The sequence below is a fragment of the Myotis daubentonii genome, chromosome 3, assembly GCF_963259705.1.
Source record: "Myotis daubentonii chromosome 3, mMyoDau2.1, whole genome shotgun sequence".
Taxonomy (NCBI): Eukaryota; Metazoa; Chordata; class Mammalia; order Chiroptera; family Vespertilionidae; genus Myotis; species Myotis daubentonii.
Window position 1 is genome coordinate 191,890,445 of NC_081842.1, and position 16,973 is coordinate 191,907,417.

The following is a 16,973-nucleotide window of genomic DNA, read 5'->3' on the forward strand; positions in this document are numbered from 1 at the left end:
GGAATCAAACCCGAAACCTTTGGGGAAGGGGGCAATGCTCCAACCAACTGAGCCCAGACCAGAGCTCATTGGTTGATTCTTTCTAAAAATATATATTTTTATTGATTTCAGAGAGGAAAGGAGAGGGAGAGAGAGAGAGAGAAACATCAATGATGAGAGAGAATCATCCATCAGCTGCCTCCTGCATGGCCCTTACTGGGGATGAAGCCTGCACCCCTGGCATGGGCTGATGGGGAAATTAACCGTGACTTCCTGCTTCACATGTCGAAGCTCAACCACTGAGCTACACTGGCCAGGCTCATTGGTTGATTATTTTTTTTCAGAGATGAAGGGAAAGGGAGAGAGAGACAGAAACATCAGTGGTGAGAGAGAATCACTGACCGGCTGCCTCCTGCACACCCCCTAGAGGGGATCAAACCCGAAACCCAGGCTGAGCCAGACCAGCTGGGGCATTGGTTGATTCTTGTAAGTACCCTGACTGGGGATAGAACCCGGAACCTTGGCTTATCGGGAGGGTGCTCTAACCAACTGAGCTACCTGCTCAGGACTCACTGACTAGGGTCTGTCTCAGAAGAGATCAGATTAGGACATAAAGAAAAAGATCACGTGAAGTCAGAGGGAGAAGACTGCGTCTGCAGTCTCGGAGGAAATGAACCTTCTCAATACCTCGATCTTGGACTTCCAGCCTCCAGAACGGAAAGAAAATAAATTTCTGTTGCTTAAGCCATCTAGTCCCTGGTATTTTGATATGTCAACCCTAGAAAACGAATATACATACATTTTGTTTATTTTCCAAAATAAAATTGCAATAACAAGTAATGCCTTTTCAAACTATACATGCCTCGGCCCCATTTCCCCTGTGGATGTGTCCCTTCTAGCCCCAGCACTACCATTTCCCCCGTGGAAAGTTGTTGATCTGTAGGACAAAGATCAAACTCCTGAGTCTGGCAATGAAAGCCTTCCTGCCAAAGCCCATCTCCTACTCCCCCTCATTTGAGCTACTAGTGTTTCTCCTCCATATCTCAGGCTGTTTTGGTTCTCCCTTCAGTGGCTGTGAAGGGCAAGGTTAGAGAAGTAGGCCGTTGAGGGCCTGATGAGGGGATGAGTGGGGTAGCTATATGGAAGGAAGATGAAATGGAGATGAGACTAGAGACAGGGAGACCAGCAAGGTCCAATAGCAATAATCCCGACCCGAGAGACTGCGACCCAGATTAGGGTGTGGGGGAAAGATGAGTGAAGTGCATAGATTTCAGAGATATTTGGGAGGTAAAACTGACATGTATTGGGTACTCAAAACATATATTTTTAAAAAATATTTTTATTGATTTTAGAGAGAGGAAGGGAGAGGGAGAGATAGAAACATCAATGATGAGAGAATCATTGATTGGCTGTCTCCTGCATGCCCCCTACTGGGGATTGAGCCCACAACCCAGGCATGTGCCCTGCCTGACCGGGAATGGAACCCTGACCTCCTGGTTTGTAGGTCAATGCTTAACCACTGAGATGCTGGCCAGGCTAAAAAAATATTTGTTGACATTCCTGTTTTTTCTTTCTTTTTAAAGTAAATAGAGCTTTGGCCTGCAGCCTGAAGGACCCTAGGATCAAATCAATTCCTTCCCATCAAGGGTACATACCTCTGTTGCAGGCTTGATTTCCCAGCCCTGGTCGGGGTGCGTGCAGGAGGCAACCAATTGATGTGTTTCTCTCACATCGATGTTTCTCTCTCTCTCTCGGTCTCTCCCCTTCCCTTCCACTTTCTGGAAAAATAACCTCGGGTGAAGATTAACAAAAAATAAATAAAAGGAGGACTAGTTCTTTTTATTTTTATTGACTTTAGAGAGTGAGGAAGAGAAAGAGAAACATCAATGTAAGAGCAATACAGTATGTGCCCGGACCAGGAATTGACCCTGTGACCTTCCAGTACACAAGACAGCACTTCAACCAACTGAGCCATACCAGCCAAGGCCTGACTGCTCTTTCTAAAGTAGGCTCTTTGGTTACTCCTCTGTTTACTTCCTTTATAGCACCTTTCACAGCCTGCAATTACCTTATTTATGTATTTGCCTGTTGTATGTGTCCATCAAGCAGATTGTAAATTAAAGGAGGACCGTATCCTTGCCCAGCCTCATTCAGACAGTGCTGGGCACTTAGCAGGTGCTCTCCATAAATCTTTGAGAACTGATTGGCATAATAATTGACTGATCCTATAGAGCAGTGGTTCTCAACCTTCCTAAGCTGCGACCCTTTAATACAGTTCCTCATGTTGTGATGACCCCCAACCATAAAATTATTTTCGTTGCTACTTTATAACTGTAATTTTGCTACTGCTATGAATCGTAATGTAAATATCTGATATGCAAGATGTATTTTCATTGTTCGCGACCCACAGGTTGAGAACCGCTGCATAGAGTGCGGGCAGAAAGGGGAGGAGGGCAAGGCCAGGAGGAGACTATGACAAACACTCCAGAGGGGCTAAGACCCCACCTCTCTCTGCCTCTGGCCCTGGGAAGGGTCGGCATGTACCAGGGCCCGAGGGGCCCAGATGGCCCCGGACCACCTGCCCAATTGTCCATTGCTAGGTTTGAGAAAATCCAATCCCCATTCTCCCCTTTTCTGGCCTTCTGGCGGCGGACTCAGGGCAGTGGGGGTTTCCGGAAAAGGGAAGAGGGGACCCCGCTGGAACCCTAGATCTGCCCGTCGCCTGTGGAAGTGGGTAGCAAAAGCTGTGGCCTGGCGCATGGTAAAAGCCTTGAACGCCAGGTCTGTTTGACCCCAAAACTCAGTGTGGCAGCCCCACTCTAGCCCGCTCCTCTTGCGCCAGCCAGGCTCGGCTTGGGAGTCTGCAATTCCGCCCATGCCCGGAGGGGGGCAGCACTGGGCTGCACCTGGGGGCTCTGGCCAGGGACTGAGGCATTTAAAGGGGAGTGTGGAAGAAGCGGCAGGGTGAAAGCAAGCGTCGGGGTCTCCTCTTCCCTTTTCTGGAAACCCCCGGTGCCGTGGGGAAACTCCCCAGATGCCCAGAACTCACTCTGACTTCAGCATAAACCCCGAAGACGGGGAAAGAAATGGGCGCCCAGTCCCCGGGGCGGGTGGGGAGGGGCGGAGCGGCGGCTGGCCCCACACCCTGGAGGAAGCCACGTGGTGACCGGCTGTATGGCTGCGTCTTTAAGGCGTGAGCAGGGGGCGGGGCCTCGAGGCGGGGCGGGCGGGTGGGAGGCGGGGCTTCCTGATGATAAAGCCCGCGGAGGGTGTGGCTTCCCGGTGACTCGCCTCCAGGAAGGGGGCGGGCTCTCCATGACGAGACGCCGGGGAGGGGGCCGGCGTTCATTGATAAAAACGACGGGCTCCCTCGGGCGCGAGCCCAGCGTAGCAAATCCAGACGGCGCCCCGCGCGGCCCCGGCGGGTGGGACCGAGAACCAGCCCGGCCCGCGCTGCGACGCACGGCCCGCATGGAGCCCGCAGCCGGCCTCCTGTCCCCGCGCCCCTTCCCGAGCGCGCCCGCTCCGCCCGCGCCCCCCGCCGGGCCTGGGCCGCCGCCGCCGGATGCCAGGCCGGGACCTGAAGTGGAGACGCTGGCCGTGCCGCCGGCGCCGGACCCCGGGCGCCTCATCACGGACCCAGGCAGCGGCCGCACCTACTTCAAAGGCCGCCTGTTGGGCAAGGTGAGCTCGGGGTGGTGCTGGCGAGGGTGGAGGGGGCCTTGCCAGCTTCTTGGCCCGCGCCGGGCGCGGTGGGGACGCTGGGGATCTCTGCGGGCCCGATCCGGCCTCCCGGGGAGCACATGCCTGATGCCCCCTCCTTACAGGGGGGCTTCGCCCGCTGCTACGAGGTCACGGACACAGAGACCGGCAGCGCCTACGCGGTCAAAGTCATCTCGCAGAGCCGCATTACCAAGCCGCATCAGCGCGAGAAGGTGGGCTCGGGCCCCGGCCTGGCGGATGAGGCGCGGGGTGGGGACGGTGGCGTGGGCGCCCCTGAAGGATGACGATCCTGCTGCACCCCATTGCAGATCCTAAATGAGATTGCGCTGCACCGCGGCCTGCAGCACCGCCACATCGTGCGTTTCTCGCATCATTTCGAGGATGCTGACAACATATACATTTTCTTGGAGCTCTGCAGCCGAAAGGTGAGGGATGGTGATTCGGGGTGAGGGGATCCACAGCTGGAGATCCTGTCTCTTCCTCACGGAACACGGGTTGAGGGAGGGCCAGGGAGGGCGGTCCAGGGACTGAGGCGGTGGTCCTCTGTAGTCCCTGGCCCACATCTGGAAGGCCCGGCACACCCTGTTGGAGCCAGAAGTGCGCTACTACCTGCGGCAGATCCTTTCGGGACTCAAGTACTTGCACCAGCGAGGCATCTTGCACCGAGACCTCAAGCTGGGTGAGACTCCTGGGCCAGGGGGACAGGAGTCGGGGTGGGGGTGGGGAGGCTTAGAAAGGAGTGTGACACACTTCTCTGCCCCCTTACAGGAAATTTTTTTATTACTGAGAACATGGAACTGAAGATGGGGGATTTTGGGCTGGCAACCCGGTTGGAGCCCCCAGAGCATAGGAAGAAGTGAGTGTTTCAGGGGGTGGCACAGTGAGTGTGTGACACAGATGACTGCCTGACAGGCAGCACCTCTGTGGGAAGCAGGATGATTGCCTGGTGTGTGTGTGTGTGTGTGTGTGTGTGGCGCAGATGGGGAAGATGATGGGCTGTTTGTGTGTGAAGGTGGAGGTGGCAGCCTGGGTTGCTGGGGCTGGTGGAGAGGCTGAGGGTCCTATGGGTGCCTGAGTCCCTGAGACAGATCGGGATATAAGGATTCTTGGAGCTGTATGACCGATCTTGTGTGGATGGGGGCAGGTGACACAGTATTGTGTGTGAGAGACAGACAGAGAGTGTGGGAATGGCAGATGACACCCTGTATGTAAGAAGACCTTGCTGTGGCCATGCCTGGGTGTGAGGGACACACAGCATGTGTGGCAGATGAGTGTTTATGGGGGATGTGACAGCTGGTGTTGGTGTGTGTATGTGGCACAGACCGTAGGAGGTGACAGCCCATATGGGCGTCTGACAGATGGGAGTGGGGGAAGGAGGAAGGGATCAGTGATGGGCTCTCTGTTGACCCTGGAGAAGGGCTGGGTTGGGGGCCAGGCCCTCCCTCCCCCCTCCTACAGAGCAGCTGAGCAGCTGGGCCAGGCAGGTGGGCGGGGACTCAGCTGCCATCCCCAGCATCCATTGTCCCAGGACAAGCAGGAGTTCTCTGGCCTTTGGTGACAGGCAGCTGCTTTGTCTGGACTCACAGTGGGGGCGGGGATGGGGCGAGGGCTCGCTAGGCCGGGCCTAAACCCTCCCCTCTCCTCCCCTTTCCAGGACCATCTGTGGCACCCCTAACTACGTGGCTCCGGAAGTGCTGCAGAGGCAGGGTCACGGCCCAGAGGCAGATGTGTGGTCCCTGGGCTGTGTCATGTGAGTCCCAGGTCATCTGCACACAGATGGGTGCACGGGTGGGGCATACCTCCCGCTTTACTCCTGACCCCTTATCTCCGCCCACAGGTACACACTGCTATGTGGGAGCCCCCCCTTTGAGACAGTCGACCTGAAGGAGACGTACCGCTGCATCAAACAGGTTCACTACACGCTGCCCGCCAGCCTCTCACTGCCTGCCCGGCAGCTCCTGGCTGCCATCCTTCGAGCCTCGCCCCAGGACCGCCCCTCAATTGACCAGATCCTGCGCCATGACTTCTTTACCAAGGTCTGTGGCTTCAGACACCTACGTCCAGTTCGCACATCCCCAGGGGATTGAAGGGGGGCAGGTGCAGGACCCTCCCTTTTCTGCTCACGTGGCTCCACTCCTCAGGGCTACACCCCCGACCGGCTCCCTATCAACAGCTGCGTGACAGTCCCAGACCTGGTACCCCTTAGCCCAGCTAGGATTCTGTTTGTCAAAGTTACCAAGAGCCTCTTTGGCAGGAAGAAGAACAAGAGTGAGTCTGGGATGCCAGTGGTTTTGAGGGTACAGAGTGGGGGGGTGGGGGGTGTTACATACACATACATGGTGGTGGGGTGAGTACCTGGGAGCCCCTGGGGAGAGCGTGTGTTACACAGGCTGTGTCATCCCTGTGGGAAGCAGGATACTGAGGGCTCCATCTGCCCCCATCCAGGTAAGAACCGCCCCGAGGAGCGGGACGAGGTTTCCTGTCTGGTGAGCGGCCTCACTCGGACGTCCATTGCCCATCAGGATGCCAAGCCTGAGGTGAGGTGCTCACACGGGCAAGGGTTCCCTGACTCACCCCACCCTAGCAGCTGCGGGAAGCTCGGGATTAAAGAGGCTGGTGAAGCATCTGGCCTCGTGGTGGCCTAATTGGCTGTGTCTCATTAGCCAGGCGGGGCTGACCCGGGGTGACCTGGGGTGACCTGGGTGCCAGGGCAGGGCTGAGCCATGGACTCTCAAAGATTTGGATTTTGCCCTGACCGATTTGGCTCAGTGGATAGAGCGTCGGCCTGCGGGCTGAAGGGTCCCGGGTTCAATTCCAGTCAAGGGCATGTGCCTTGGTTGCGGGCACATCCCCAGTAGCGGGTGTGTAGCTGATCAATGTTTCTCTCTCATTGATGTTTCTAGCTCTCTATCCCTCTCCCTTCCTCTCTGTAAAAAACCAATAAAATATATATATTAAAAAAAATATTTAGATTTTGGGGCCTATCTCACCACTCCTTTCCCTTACCCAATCCTCCAGGCTCCAGCAGCTTCTGGCCCAGCCCCCCTCAGCCTGGTAGAGACAGCGCCCGAAGACAGCTCACCCCGTGGGACACTGGCGAGTAGTGGAGATGGTGAGCAGCCAGGAGTATGAGAGGTGCTAGCGGTTACTGGGCTGAAACCAGGGACCAGAGGGGAGGAGGGAGCAGGAGGACATGGCCTGGGTCCGAGGGGACTAATGCCTAATTCTGAGTACCCGTTCCCGGTAGGGTTCGAAGAAGGTCTGACCGTGGCCACAGTGGTGGAGTCAGCGCTCTGTGCTCTGAGAAACTGCCTGGCCTTCATGCCCCCAGGTAAGGTTGGGGTCCGGGACATGTGGATGGTGGTGGAAGCTCTTTGGCTGGGAGGCCAGGAACAGGTCCTACTCCTTCCTCTCCCATGACAGCGGATCAGAACCCGGCTCCCCTGGCACAGCCAGAGCCTCTGGTGTGGGTCAGCAAGTGGGTTGACTACTCAAACAAGTTTGGCTTTGGGTATCAGCTGTCCAGCCGCCGAGTGGCCGTGCTCTTCAACAATGGCACACACATGGCGCTGTCGGCCAACAGAAAGTAAGTGCTGTTATGGGGTGTCTTGTGTCCAGGCCATTGTACCCGGCAGGGCTGCACCTTGGTGTGTGCTCCTGGGCTCGGGGCCCGGGCTCCCTGTGACCTCCGTCTCCCCCCTCCAGGACTGTGCACTACAACCCCACCAGCACCAAGCACGTCTCCTTCTCTGTGGGTGCTGTGCCTCGGGGCCTGCAGCCTCAGTTGGGTGTCTTGCGGTATTTCACCTCCTACATGGAACAGCACCTCATGAAGGTGTGTGGACTGGGGTGGGGCACATGGAGGACTAACATCCTGGTCCCTTCCTGGTCCCTTTTGTGGAGGGGCTCAGAGCTAAAGGCTGAACCTCTAAGGGAGACATCAGTGGAGAGGGCCCTGACTCATGTCAGACGAGTGACTTGCCTCTGCTCCCAGGGTGGAGATCTGCCTAGTGTGGAGGAAGTGGAGGTGCCTGTCCCCCCACTCCTGCTGCAGTGGGTCAAGACTGATCAGGCCCTACTCATGCTGTTTAGTGATGGCACGGTCCAGGTAAGAGCTTCTCTGGGATTGGGGGAGGTCGCGAGGCCTAGGGTGGTGGGGAGGAAACGACTGGGGACCTCGGGCCTGATCCATGCCACCCTCCTGGGCACAGGTGAACTTCTACGGAGACCACACCAAGCTGATCCTCAGTGGCTGGGAGCCCCTCCTTGTGACTTTCGTGGCCCGCAACCGCAGCGCTTGTACTTACCTTGCTTCCCACCTTCGGCAGCTGGGCTGCTCCCCGGATCTGCGGCAGCGGCTCCGCTATACTCTGCGGCTGCTGCGGGACCGCTGCTCGGCCTAGGCCCAGCCTGCAGAGCGGGCTGCCACCCCAGCCCTCAGGCCTGAGGCCGGTGCCTGTAAGGCTCTGGCCCTGGCCTCTGTGGCCCTCCCTGTCCCTTTGGTGCCTCACTGGGGGCTCTGGGCCTAATCCCCCAGGGAATCAGGGACCAACTTCACCGGGGTTGCAGGCTGCCTGTCGTAGCTGCCTCCTACCCCTTCTCCAAGAAAAGCCTGAGCCTTAGCCCCCAGCTAGGGGGCGCTATTTATGGACCACTTTTATTTATTGACAGACATTTATTTATTGGGATGTGCCGCCCTAGGGAGGGCCTCCTCCTGGGACAATAAACCATTTTGCAGAACTTGGATGCCTCCTCACTCGTAGTAGAGCCCATGGACCGTGGCCACTGCAAAGAGCGAGGCGTTGGTGAAGGTGGCGGAGGCCAGGCCGTCATGCGCCCCGTCCCAGAGCGCACGGCTGACCACGTGCACGCCCTGGCCCGTGTGCTGCCCCAGCACCACGCTGCACACCAGCTTGTAGCGGGGCGGGCTGAGCTCTCGCAGGCGCGTGTGCACCAGTTCGCACAGCTCCCGCGCCAGGGGCCCTGCCTTGGTGCCAGAGTAGACTGTGTCTTGTAGTCCTGTGGCCAGCACTTCCTCCAGGGCATGTTGTGTTCGCGTGGCCTCCCAGCGCTCCCCAGGCGCTGGCTCAGTGCGATATGAGGGTGCCATCCGCCGAGGAGGTGCCAGGAGCCACCCGGAGAAGCTGATCCTTGAGCCTAAAGGCGGCATTGGGCCCAAGGATGGTCGCCGGCCCCCAGGACCCATGCCCGGTCCAGCCAGCGAGTTGCGGCGGGAAAAGGATGAAGTCGGGCCCAGCACTGAGCCCCGGCGGGAGGCTGGGCCCGGACCTGCTGGTCGGGCCTCATCAATGCTGGGCAGATGGCCCGGAGGCCGGACCAGCGACAGTTTCAACCCGGGGTCTTTGGCAGTCTCCTCCTCCTGGCGTCCGGGGGGCACAGGCCTACCAGCCATGGACCTGCTGGCTGAGAGACCCACACTTGGACTGGGTGGCCTTCACCTTTGAATACCACTCATTTTCTTACTTGGTAATAAGGTTACCCCCTAACCTCTTCTTACCTGTGTTTTTGAGACACGCAAATCAAATAGTCCAGGGCTGAGTGGATTCCTAGGTGCTTGGAGGATTAAGGGCTGTTAGGGACATAAACAAGGAAAGGGATGCTGTTTAGATTGTCATCTGGGACTCGACCCTGTCCCTTGAGCTCCTTCGCCTGGACACTGGGGATCAGCCAGCAGGAGAAGGGGTGGAGGTATCTGGTTTTTGCCTCAGCCTAGACGGTGGTGCCTTGAACCCCTAACCAGAAGGAGGGACGGACAGACCCAACTCCAACCCACAGGTCCTAGCCCTGTGGGTGTTAAATCCAGTCATCTTCCACCCCCACCTGCTTCTAGGACGGTGGGCACAGATTTCTCCCCACACCTGGCTGAGGCTGGGGGCGGGCGATACAGGAAGCTCCTTCGCCCACTGCTTTTGGCCTCTGGCCCTACCTCCAGGATCAGTTCTTGGATGGCAGCTCTCTTCTGAAATCCCTGCAGGCACCCTGTCACCTGCAGCCTTTGGCCTCCAGCTCTCACAGCCTGGGCGGCCTGACCGGCAGGTGGGAGAAGAAGGGCCCCTTGCCTGTGTTGTGGAGTTGCCATGGGTTGCTGGGCAAGCACTCCTCCCTTCCTGGTTCCCTCCCTCCCTCCGGGCTGTGACTTAACCTGGGAGTGTTACTCCTGTGAGCAGGTGCTGAGCGCAGGGTGCCTGAGTCACCAGGGGAGAGGGGACAACTGGGGTGCAGAGCCCAGGAACATTCCACCCCGACAAGGACAACTGGGAGCAGATGTAGAAAGGGGTGCGGGTCAGAAAGGTGCCCCTACCCCAGGGCTCTGAAGCCACTGTCCATTTCTCTTCTTGTGAAGAACGGCTCTTCGCTCTTCCCTGTGAGTCTCAGAGGCCTGGGATACGGGGAGGCCTTGAGGCTGCTGTGGGGCGGCTGCTCGGGAATCAGGATGTGGGCCCACAGGAAGGAGCACATCATGACTCTATCTTCTCCTTCGGTCTAAACAAGGACAAATATTTCCGCTCCCTGAGCAGAGCTAGGGTGGGGCTGGGCTGACTTCCTCAACTCAGGGCTGCCTCCGCACCGGGGAGGGGGGCTCACTCGACTCGGCATCCAGCCTTCTCCGACCCCTGCTGACCAAGAACTCAGGGGCTGGTCCCCAGCTTGCCACGCCTCTTGGGTTGCATTTCAGGGATGCCAGAGGCCATGACTCCTTTGTCAGAGCTGACACCTCCTCACCTGACCCCTCTGGGAGAGACAGGACTGCCATCTCCCAAATAAGCCGTGCCTGGGCCCTGAGAACCTGGGCTTTCCCTTCCTGGCCTGTGTTATGAAGTTGCCATGCGTTGCTGGGCAAGCACTCCCTTCCGGGTTCCCTCCCTTGTTGAGGGGGGTTTCCCAGACCTGGCTAACCTGATCCTCACTCTGCGTGTGGGTGAGGGGTAGGAGGGCAGGGAGTTAGAACTCCAAACCCAGGACCGGCAGGGCCAGGGTGCTAATGCCCTCCGATTCTGCTTAGGGCCCCTCTGAAGTCTGAGGTTTTTCCTGGGCCTGTGGGAGGTGGGCGGGGCCTCCTCAGGCCAGGCTCCAGTTTCCTTGGAAACCCACAGGCTTCCCACCCTAGTCGGCCTGGGCAGGCTCCCAGCCGGGGCCTCATTTGCAGTTAGCTTCTCCTCCCCCATTTAGTCTGCTCCAACTCGGCCTCTTTTGGTCCCCTCCCTGGCTCCCCAAGCCGAGCCTCTGGCCTCCTCTACCAGCCTCTGATGCCTCCTTCAGACACCTGGGCCTCCCCTGCCCCATCCCTCAACAGCTTCTCAGCAAGCGGGCCTCCCAAACCCCCGCCCCTCCCTCTCTGGCCTTTCTAGTCCCTTTACCAACTGTAAGGCCTGGCCAGGCCTCCTGCTCCTTCCCAGCTACTGCCTCCCACATACTGGCCTACAACAGGCCTGCTAGGCTATTTCACTCCCCCCCTGCCCCCGCCCACCCATGGAGACCCCTGGACTGGTGCATGGGGGAGCTGAGCGCTTTTCCAAAGCCCTCCGGAGCCTCGTCAACAATCGCCTGTACAGGTGAGGGGGTGGGTCCTCTCTGTGGGTTTCCATAGCCCTGAGTGCAGGAGAGGCGGGGAGTTAGGACTTGACCCTCTTGAACTCAGGGGCCATAATATCCCCAGACCAGAGATGGAGGGCAGCGGGTGACCGTGTGGCCTGAGGCAAAGGCCTTCCTTTTTTGGATGTTGGGCTCCTAGCAAAGAAGAGCCCCCTGCCCCTGGATCCGGAGAGATGGGAAGTAGCTTGAGTCCCTCCCTGGGGAGGCAGAGGAGCAGATGACCCTGTCCTAGGAACTGGGGGTTTACTAGAGGAAGGAAGTTCAAGAGATTGAGCCAGTGTCTCAGACAGGAAGTGGTTCAAGGGTGCTGTCTGGGGCTCAGTGTCTGCCTAGGACACAAGTGGTCTGAAACCAGGAATAGACAATGGGGGCAGGCTGGTCGGGAGAATTAGTGTGTAGCTTGCTGTCCCCCCTGGCTCAGAGCCGGGCTCCTCACAAAGGTGGCTGAACCCCATAACCCTACTGCTTTGGAGGCCACGGGCCTTGGAACTGGGACCAGGAGGCTCCAGGAAGTCAGCTTTCATCCCCTGCCTCCTACCCACGTTGTTGTCAGAGGCTGGGGTGGAAGTGATCATGAAGACGGAACATGTGGTCTGGCCTCTTGATGGTGCGTTACTGCTGCCTCTGTACCCCATCCTCCCACCCCCTCTTGCCTGGAGGAGGCTGAAAAAAGCTGAGTGTGCAGTCTGTGGAGGAAGAGCAAGCAGCGTTTCCCTTCCCCCAAGACTCGGGCTGGGGAGGAGAGGGTATGTGTAATGCATCAGCCCTGGAGCTGCTTCAGTGATCAAGCATAGCCACCTCCTCCCAGACCGGGGAGTTTGGGATTACCGTCCCATTTCATGGGGGAGCAAACTGAGATTCAAAGGTAGAAAGTCACTTGCCTGAGGTACCATAGGGTGGAGCTGGGACTAGAACACAGGCCTTTGTATTCCACACCTTCTGCTGGAAGAACTAAGCCCTGTCTCTTATAGGACAGATAAGGAAGTGAAGACCCAGGGCAAAGGCAAAGCCTAGAGTTGCATCCTAGACTCCGGCCTCTTCTCCCCTGGCTCTCTGCCCCTCTCTTCCACAGTGATGTTCGCTTTGTGGTCGGTCAAGAACGGCAGGAGGTGTTTGCCCACCGGTGCTTGCTGGCCTGTAGATGCAACTTTTTCCAGCGACTTCTGGGCCCAGAGCCAGGCCCTGGGGTGCCTAGCCCGGTGGTGCTAAGCACCATACCAGCGGAGGCCTTCCTGGCAGTGCTGGAGTTCTTGTACACCAACAGTGTCAAGCTGCACCGCCATTCTGTGAGCCCACTGGGCAGAGGTGGGGGGGAGGGGGGGCTGAGGAGCAGGGAAAACTCTTCCACTCCAACCACCACTTTGCAGGTGCTGGAGGTGCTGACAGCAGCGGTGGAGTATGGGCTGGAGGAACTGAGAGAGGTGGGTTTATGGGGCAGGCCCCTCTCCTTTCCCTTGCCTCTGATGGGTTCATTTCATACCCTTCCTCACACTCATTCTGTCCCGGAGAGGAACATGTACCAACACCGGGAGAAGTATCTTACTGTGTTAATAGGCATTTATGTGTGCCTGTGTGCAAAAGGATGCCTGCATGCCTGGTGTGTGCTGTGGGGCACATGGGGTGTTTATGGCTGATGACGTATATACCAGATAAGAGCCTTCATCCTTGTTCTTCAAATAGAAATAGACATGAAAACTCTCCTTTGTGGAGGGCTGGGCTTGCCAAGGCTTAGGCCCTGGCGATTCCCTGTCTCCCCGGCCTGGGAGTCCATGGGCCTGGGCCTGGGCCTGCCAGGAGTCTGATGGCTGACGGTTCCAAGCCTGCTCACTGCTTCTGGGATGGGTGGGGGTCTGGGAGCAAGGATACCTCAGCACAACCTACATTCATTTCTGTTCCCAGCTATGTCTGGGGTTTGTGGTGAAGGTGCTGGACGTGGAGCTGGTTTGTGAGGCCCTGCAGGTGGGTGTTGCTGGACCCAAGCAGGTAGTCCCCCGTGTGGAGGGCTGGGCTACTAGTACACGGCCCCTCATCTCTAACTTGATCTCCCTTATTCTGCTCCCAGGTGGCTGTAACCTTTGGTCTGGGACCTTTGCAGGAGCGTTGCATAGCCTTCATAGAGGCCCACAGCCAGGTACAGCTCCCCATTTTCGTACAACCCCGCACACCTCATTCTGCTCCTCCCTGACCCACTCCTGGACCCACAGGAAGCACTTCGGACCCGTGGCTTCCTGGAGCTGTCAGCGCCCGCGTTGCTGCTCCTACTGCGCAGTGACAAGCTCTGCGTGGATGAGGCTGATCTGGTCCTGGCGGCCCGGAGCTGGGCGCGCGTGGGAGCGGTGAGCGGGGCGGAGGGGAGCGCGGGCTGAGGGTGCTGAAGGATCGGGCTGCCGGAACCGGCGAGCGGGCCGTGGGCCAGGTGCCCCGCCCCCCCCCCCCCCCCCCCCCGCGCCCGCCCGGGCTCAGGACTGGTGTTCGCAGGCGGTGCTGGAGAGGCCTGTGGCCGAGGTAGCAGCCCCAGTGGTGCGGGAGCTGAGATTGGCCCTGCTGGCCCCGGCGGAGCTGAGTGCCCTGGAAGAGCAAAACCGGAGGGAGCCGCTCATCCCGGTGCGGAGGCGGGGAACCAGGCTCAGAGCCACTCGGCAGCGTGGGGGGTGGCACAGGGTCTGGGGGGTGAAGGGGGCACCGCGGGACTCCACCGTGAGTGACTGGCCTTCCCCTGAAGGTGGAGCAGATCGTGGAGGCGTGGAAATGCCACGCTCTGCGAAGAGGAGACACGGCCCGAGGTGCGTCGTGCCGCCGCCGGAGGGGCACCCTGCCCCGGGAGCATCACCGCTTTCTGGACCTGCCCTTAAAGTGACCGAAGGCCAGGTCTCGCGAGGAATGCCGGGCCTCTCCTAAACTACATCTCCCGACATGCTCGGCCCTCTGAGCGGGCTTCCGCTCCCACCATGCTCGGCGAGCGGCGCGCGGGAAGCCCCGGCCGGCCGGGCGCAGAGCTCTGTGGGCGGGGCCGAGGAGGGGCGGGGAGGGCGCGGGCGTGCGCTGGGCCCCAAATCGTTTTCCCTGACGCCATACCCTAACCCCACCCGGCCCCTGGGCACTCTCGCCCGCCCCATTTACTCTGGCACTTCCCGGCTCAGCCCCTTCTTTCATTCCAGACCTGCCTCCTGGAGGCCGCTTTGTAACTGCCCCACGGACACCTCAGACTCTGTTCAAAACCGAGCCTCGTCGTCTTTCCCGGTTCCGACCCCATGTGTGTCCCATCTCCGTGAGCGCCGAGCCCGCACCCGGGCCCCTGGCCTCCTCCTCCCCTCGCGCCTGCTTCCGCCGCCTTCACAGGGACCAGGCCGCGGCTTGTGCCAGGCCCGAGTGTGCCTTCGGACATGAGGGTTATTTTAAGCTGCCCTTTCGAAGGGGAAGTTTATATTTATAAAGGAATCTCCATGTGTGAGGGCGCCTCCCTCTGTCCCAGGAGAAGGATGACTCATCACGAGGAGCTCGTCGGTGGAAAGGCGCCCCTGAGAGCCGACCGCCCTATCCTCTCGCCCCGCTTTTCTCCTCTTCGGCGGGAGGTGGAGTTTCAGCGGGTGTTTTGGGCCGCGCAGGGACTTCCTCATCCTCCCTGGCCTCTCCATGTGCACACCAAGTGTTCACGTTAATAAACTTGTTTTTCTCTTGTTCATCTGTGTTTTTGTTATGGGGTCTCAGACGAGAGGAAAGGTATTTTTTCTCCTTGACAGGATTTTTACAGCTGTGTCAGCTCTCCGCCAGTCTGTCCGCGCAGGAGTTACGGAAACGGGAGAATTTCCTCCTCGCGCCCCGAAGCCGCTCTCGCAGCCGCGGGTTTGCCGGATTGCCAGCCCGACGCCCGTCAGTCGCTCGCGTCTCCGTCGCCCTCGGGACAAAACAATCCGTTCGCTTTCAGGGCGCTCACAAGGTATTAGTGGCTCCAAACGACAGCAGCTTTCCTCTCAACAGTTCTCTCCCCGCGAGTTCACTGGTCCTGCAGGCACTAGTCCTCCAGCTCTGGATTTATGTACTTACTTATTTTTTAAATGTATATTTTTATTTCAGAGAGGAAGGGAGAAGGCGAGAAAGATAGAAACATCAGCCATGAGCGCGGCTGCGCCACCCGGGGACGGAGCCCGCAGCCCAGGCCCGGCCCTCGGCCAGAATGGAGCCGGGACCCTCCAGCCCGCAGGCCGGCGCTGCCCACTGGGCCACACGGCGCGGGCGGCTCTCGGCCACCGGACTCCCCGTGCTGGTCGGTCATGCCTGACACATTTGTCTTCCTGAGGACCTGAGTCCCCCCGGGAAAGATCCCTGGGGCCTGGAGTGGGGCTGATTGCCTTCTGCTTCCCCGTCGCTATCAGTTAAACCGGGCTCCGCAAGTGGTCAGCGGCGGCATTTTTCCTTTTTTACATACTATTTTATTCCATAAAGAGTTTAAAAGAGCTGTGAAATAAAATGCTGTCAATCTGAAATAAGGGAGCATTAACTATCTGGAAGAAAATAAAGTTAGACTCTAGGAGACTTTATACAAAAATATGTCGCACACGATTAACAATACTTCAGGATAGTAGTGTTTGGGTGATGAGAACTGGTAACAAGCTAGATGTCCTCTAGGATTAGTTTAACCTCGGGGACTGGTTAAATTAACTATGGTGGCCCTAGCCGGTTTGGCTCAGTGGATAGAGCGTTGGGCTGCGGACTGAAGGGTCCCGGTTCGATTCCGGTCAAGGGCATGTACCTGGGTTATGGGCACATCCCCAGTGGGGGGGGGGGTCGGGGGGGTGGGGGGGTGCAAGAGGCAGCTGATCGATGTTTCTCATCGATGTTTCTAACTCTCCTCCCTCTCTGTAAAAAATCAATAAAATATATTAAAAAAATTAACTATGGTATATTCCTACAATGGTATAAAAATGCATCTGTGATCTTTGGTGAGAAAAGCACATCTTTGGTGAGAAAAGCACAGTGCAGACCAAGTAGAACATGCATCTGTCAATGTAAGAAATGTCCAAACCTGAAAAGAATTTATAAGACTTTGCGTCAAACTGATGACAGTGCTGGGAAGCAAGATCTCAAATGCTCTGGCGAATGACAGTTACAAAGTTTCTTTTTAAAAAAAATCCTCACCCGAGGATATTTTTAAAATTGATTCCAGAGAGAGAGGAAGGGAGAGGGAGAGAGAGACAGGAGAAAGAGAAACATCAATATGAGAGAAACATTGATCAGCTAGCTGCCTCCTGCATGCACCCCAACGAGGATGGAACCTGAAACCTGGGTATGTGTCCTGACCGGGATTCGAACCCATGACCCTTTGATGGGCAGGATGATGCCCTAACTACTGATCAAACTGGCCAGGGCAGTTGTGTAGTTTTTTTTGTTGTTGTTAATATATTTTATTGATTTTTCACAGAGAGGAAGGGAGAGGGATAGAGAGTTAGAAACATCGATGAGAGAGAAACATCGATCAGCTGCCTCCTGCACACCTCCTACTGGGGAGGTGCCCGCAGCCAAGGTACATGCCCTTGGCCAGAATTGAACCTGGGACCTTTCAGTCCGCAGGCCGACGCTCTATCCACTGAGCCAAACCGGTCAGGGCTGCAGTTTCTTTTATACATTTGGAATTAAGGAGGGACCATAAGGAAGACTGC

At 57.7% G+C, this 16,973-nt stretch overlaps 3 protein-coding genes across 6 annotated transcripts; 2 read left to right on the forward strand and 1 right to left on the reverse strand.

Moving 5' to 3' along the window:
• The first annotated feature begins 3,297 nt into the window (after nucleotides 1–3,297).
• PLK3 (polo like kinase 3) lies at nucleotides 3,298–8,442 on the forward strand. The gene is made up of 15 exons (XM_059689936.1): nucleotides 3,298–3,663; nucleotides 3,807–3,914; nucleotides 4,011–4,127; nucleotides 4,252–4,381; nucleotides 4,471–4,558; nucleotides 5,357–5,452; nucleotides 5,540–5,738; nucleotides 5,844–5,970; nucleotides 6,148–6,239; nucleotides 6,721–6,814; nucleotides 6,950–7,033; nucleotides 7,126–7,288; nucleotides 7,408–7,537; nucleotides 7,697–7,810; nucleotides 7,914–8,442. Exons 1-15 carry the CDS (start codon nucleotides 3,451–3,453, stop codon nucleotides 8,103–8,105), a joined length of 1,947 nt encoding a protein of 648 aa, XP_059545919.1. The 5' UTR covers nucleotides 3,298–3,450; the 3' UTR covers nucleotides 8,106–8,442.
• Nucleotides 8,443–8,455: 13 nt separating this feature from the next.
• Nucleotides 8,456–9,115, reverse strand: DYNLT4 (dynein light chain Tctex-type 4). The gene has a single exon (XM_059689974.1). The coding sequence runs from the start codon at nucleotides 9,113–9,115 to the stop codon at nucleotides 8,456–8,458; it is 660 nt and encodes a 219-aa protein (XP_059545957.1).
• A 1,155-nt stretch (nucleotides 9,116–10,270) lies between these two features.
• BTBD19 (BTB domain containing 19) lies at nucleotides 10,271–14,998 on the forward strand. Of its 4 annotated transcripts, none has more exons than XM_059689966.1 (8): nucleotides 10,271–11,276; nucleotides 12,389–12,602; nucleotides 12,684–12,737; nucleotides 13,216–13,275; nucleotides 13,379–13,447; nucleotides 13,521–13,652; nucleotides 13,795–13,920; nucleotides 14,039–14,998. In XM_059689966.1, exons 1-8 carry the CDS (start codon nucleotides 11,194–11,196, stop codon nucleotides 14,171–14,173), a joined length of 873 nt encoding a protein of 290 aa, XP_059545949.1. In that variant the 5' UTR covers nucleotides 10,271–11,193; the 3' UTR covers nucleotides 14,174–14,998. The 4 variants fall into 4 exon arrangements, with proteins under 4 accessions (XP_059545949.1, XP_059545953.1, XP_059545951.1 ...); XM_059689970.1 differs by lacking the exon at nucleotides 12,684–12,737 and adding an exon at nucleotides 12,738–12,862 and having other exon boundaries at nucleotides 13,188–13,275; XM_059689968.1 differs by lacking the exon at nucleotides 13,795–13,920.
• Nucleotides 14,999–16,973: the final 1,975 nt, after the last annotated feature.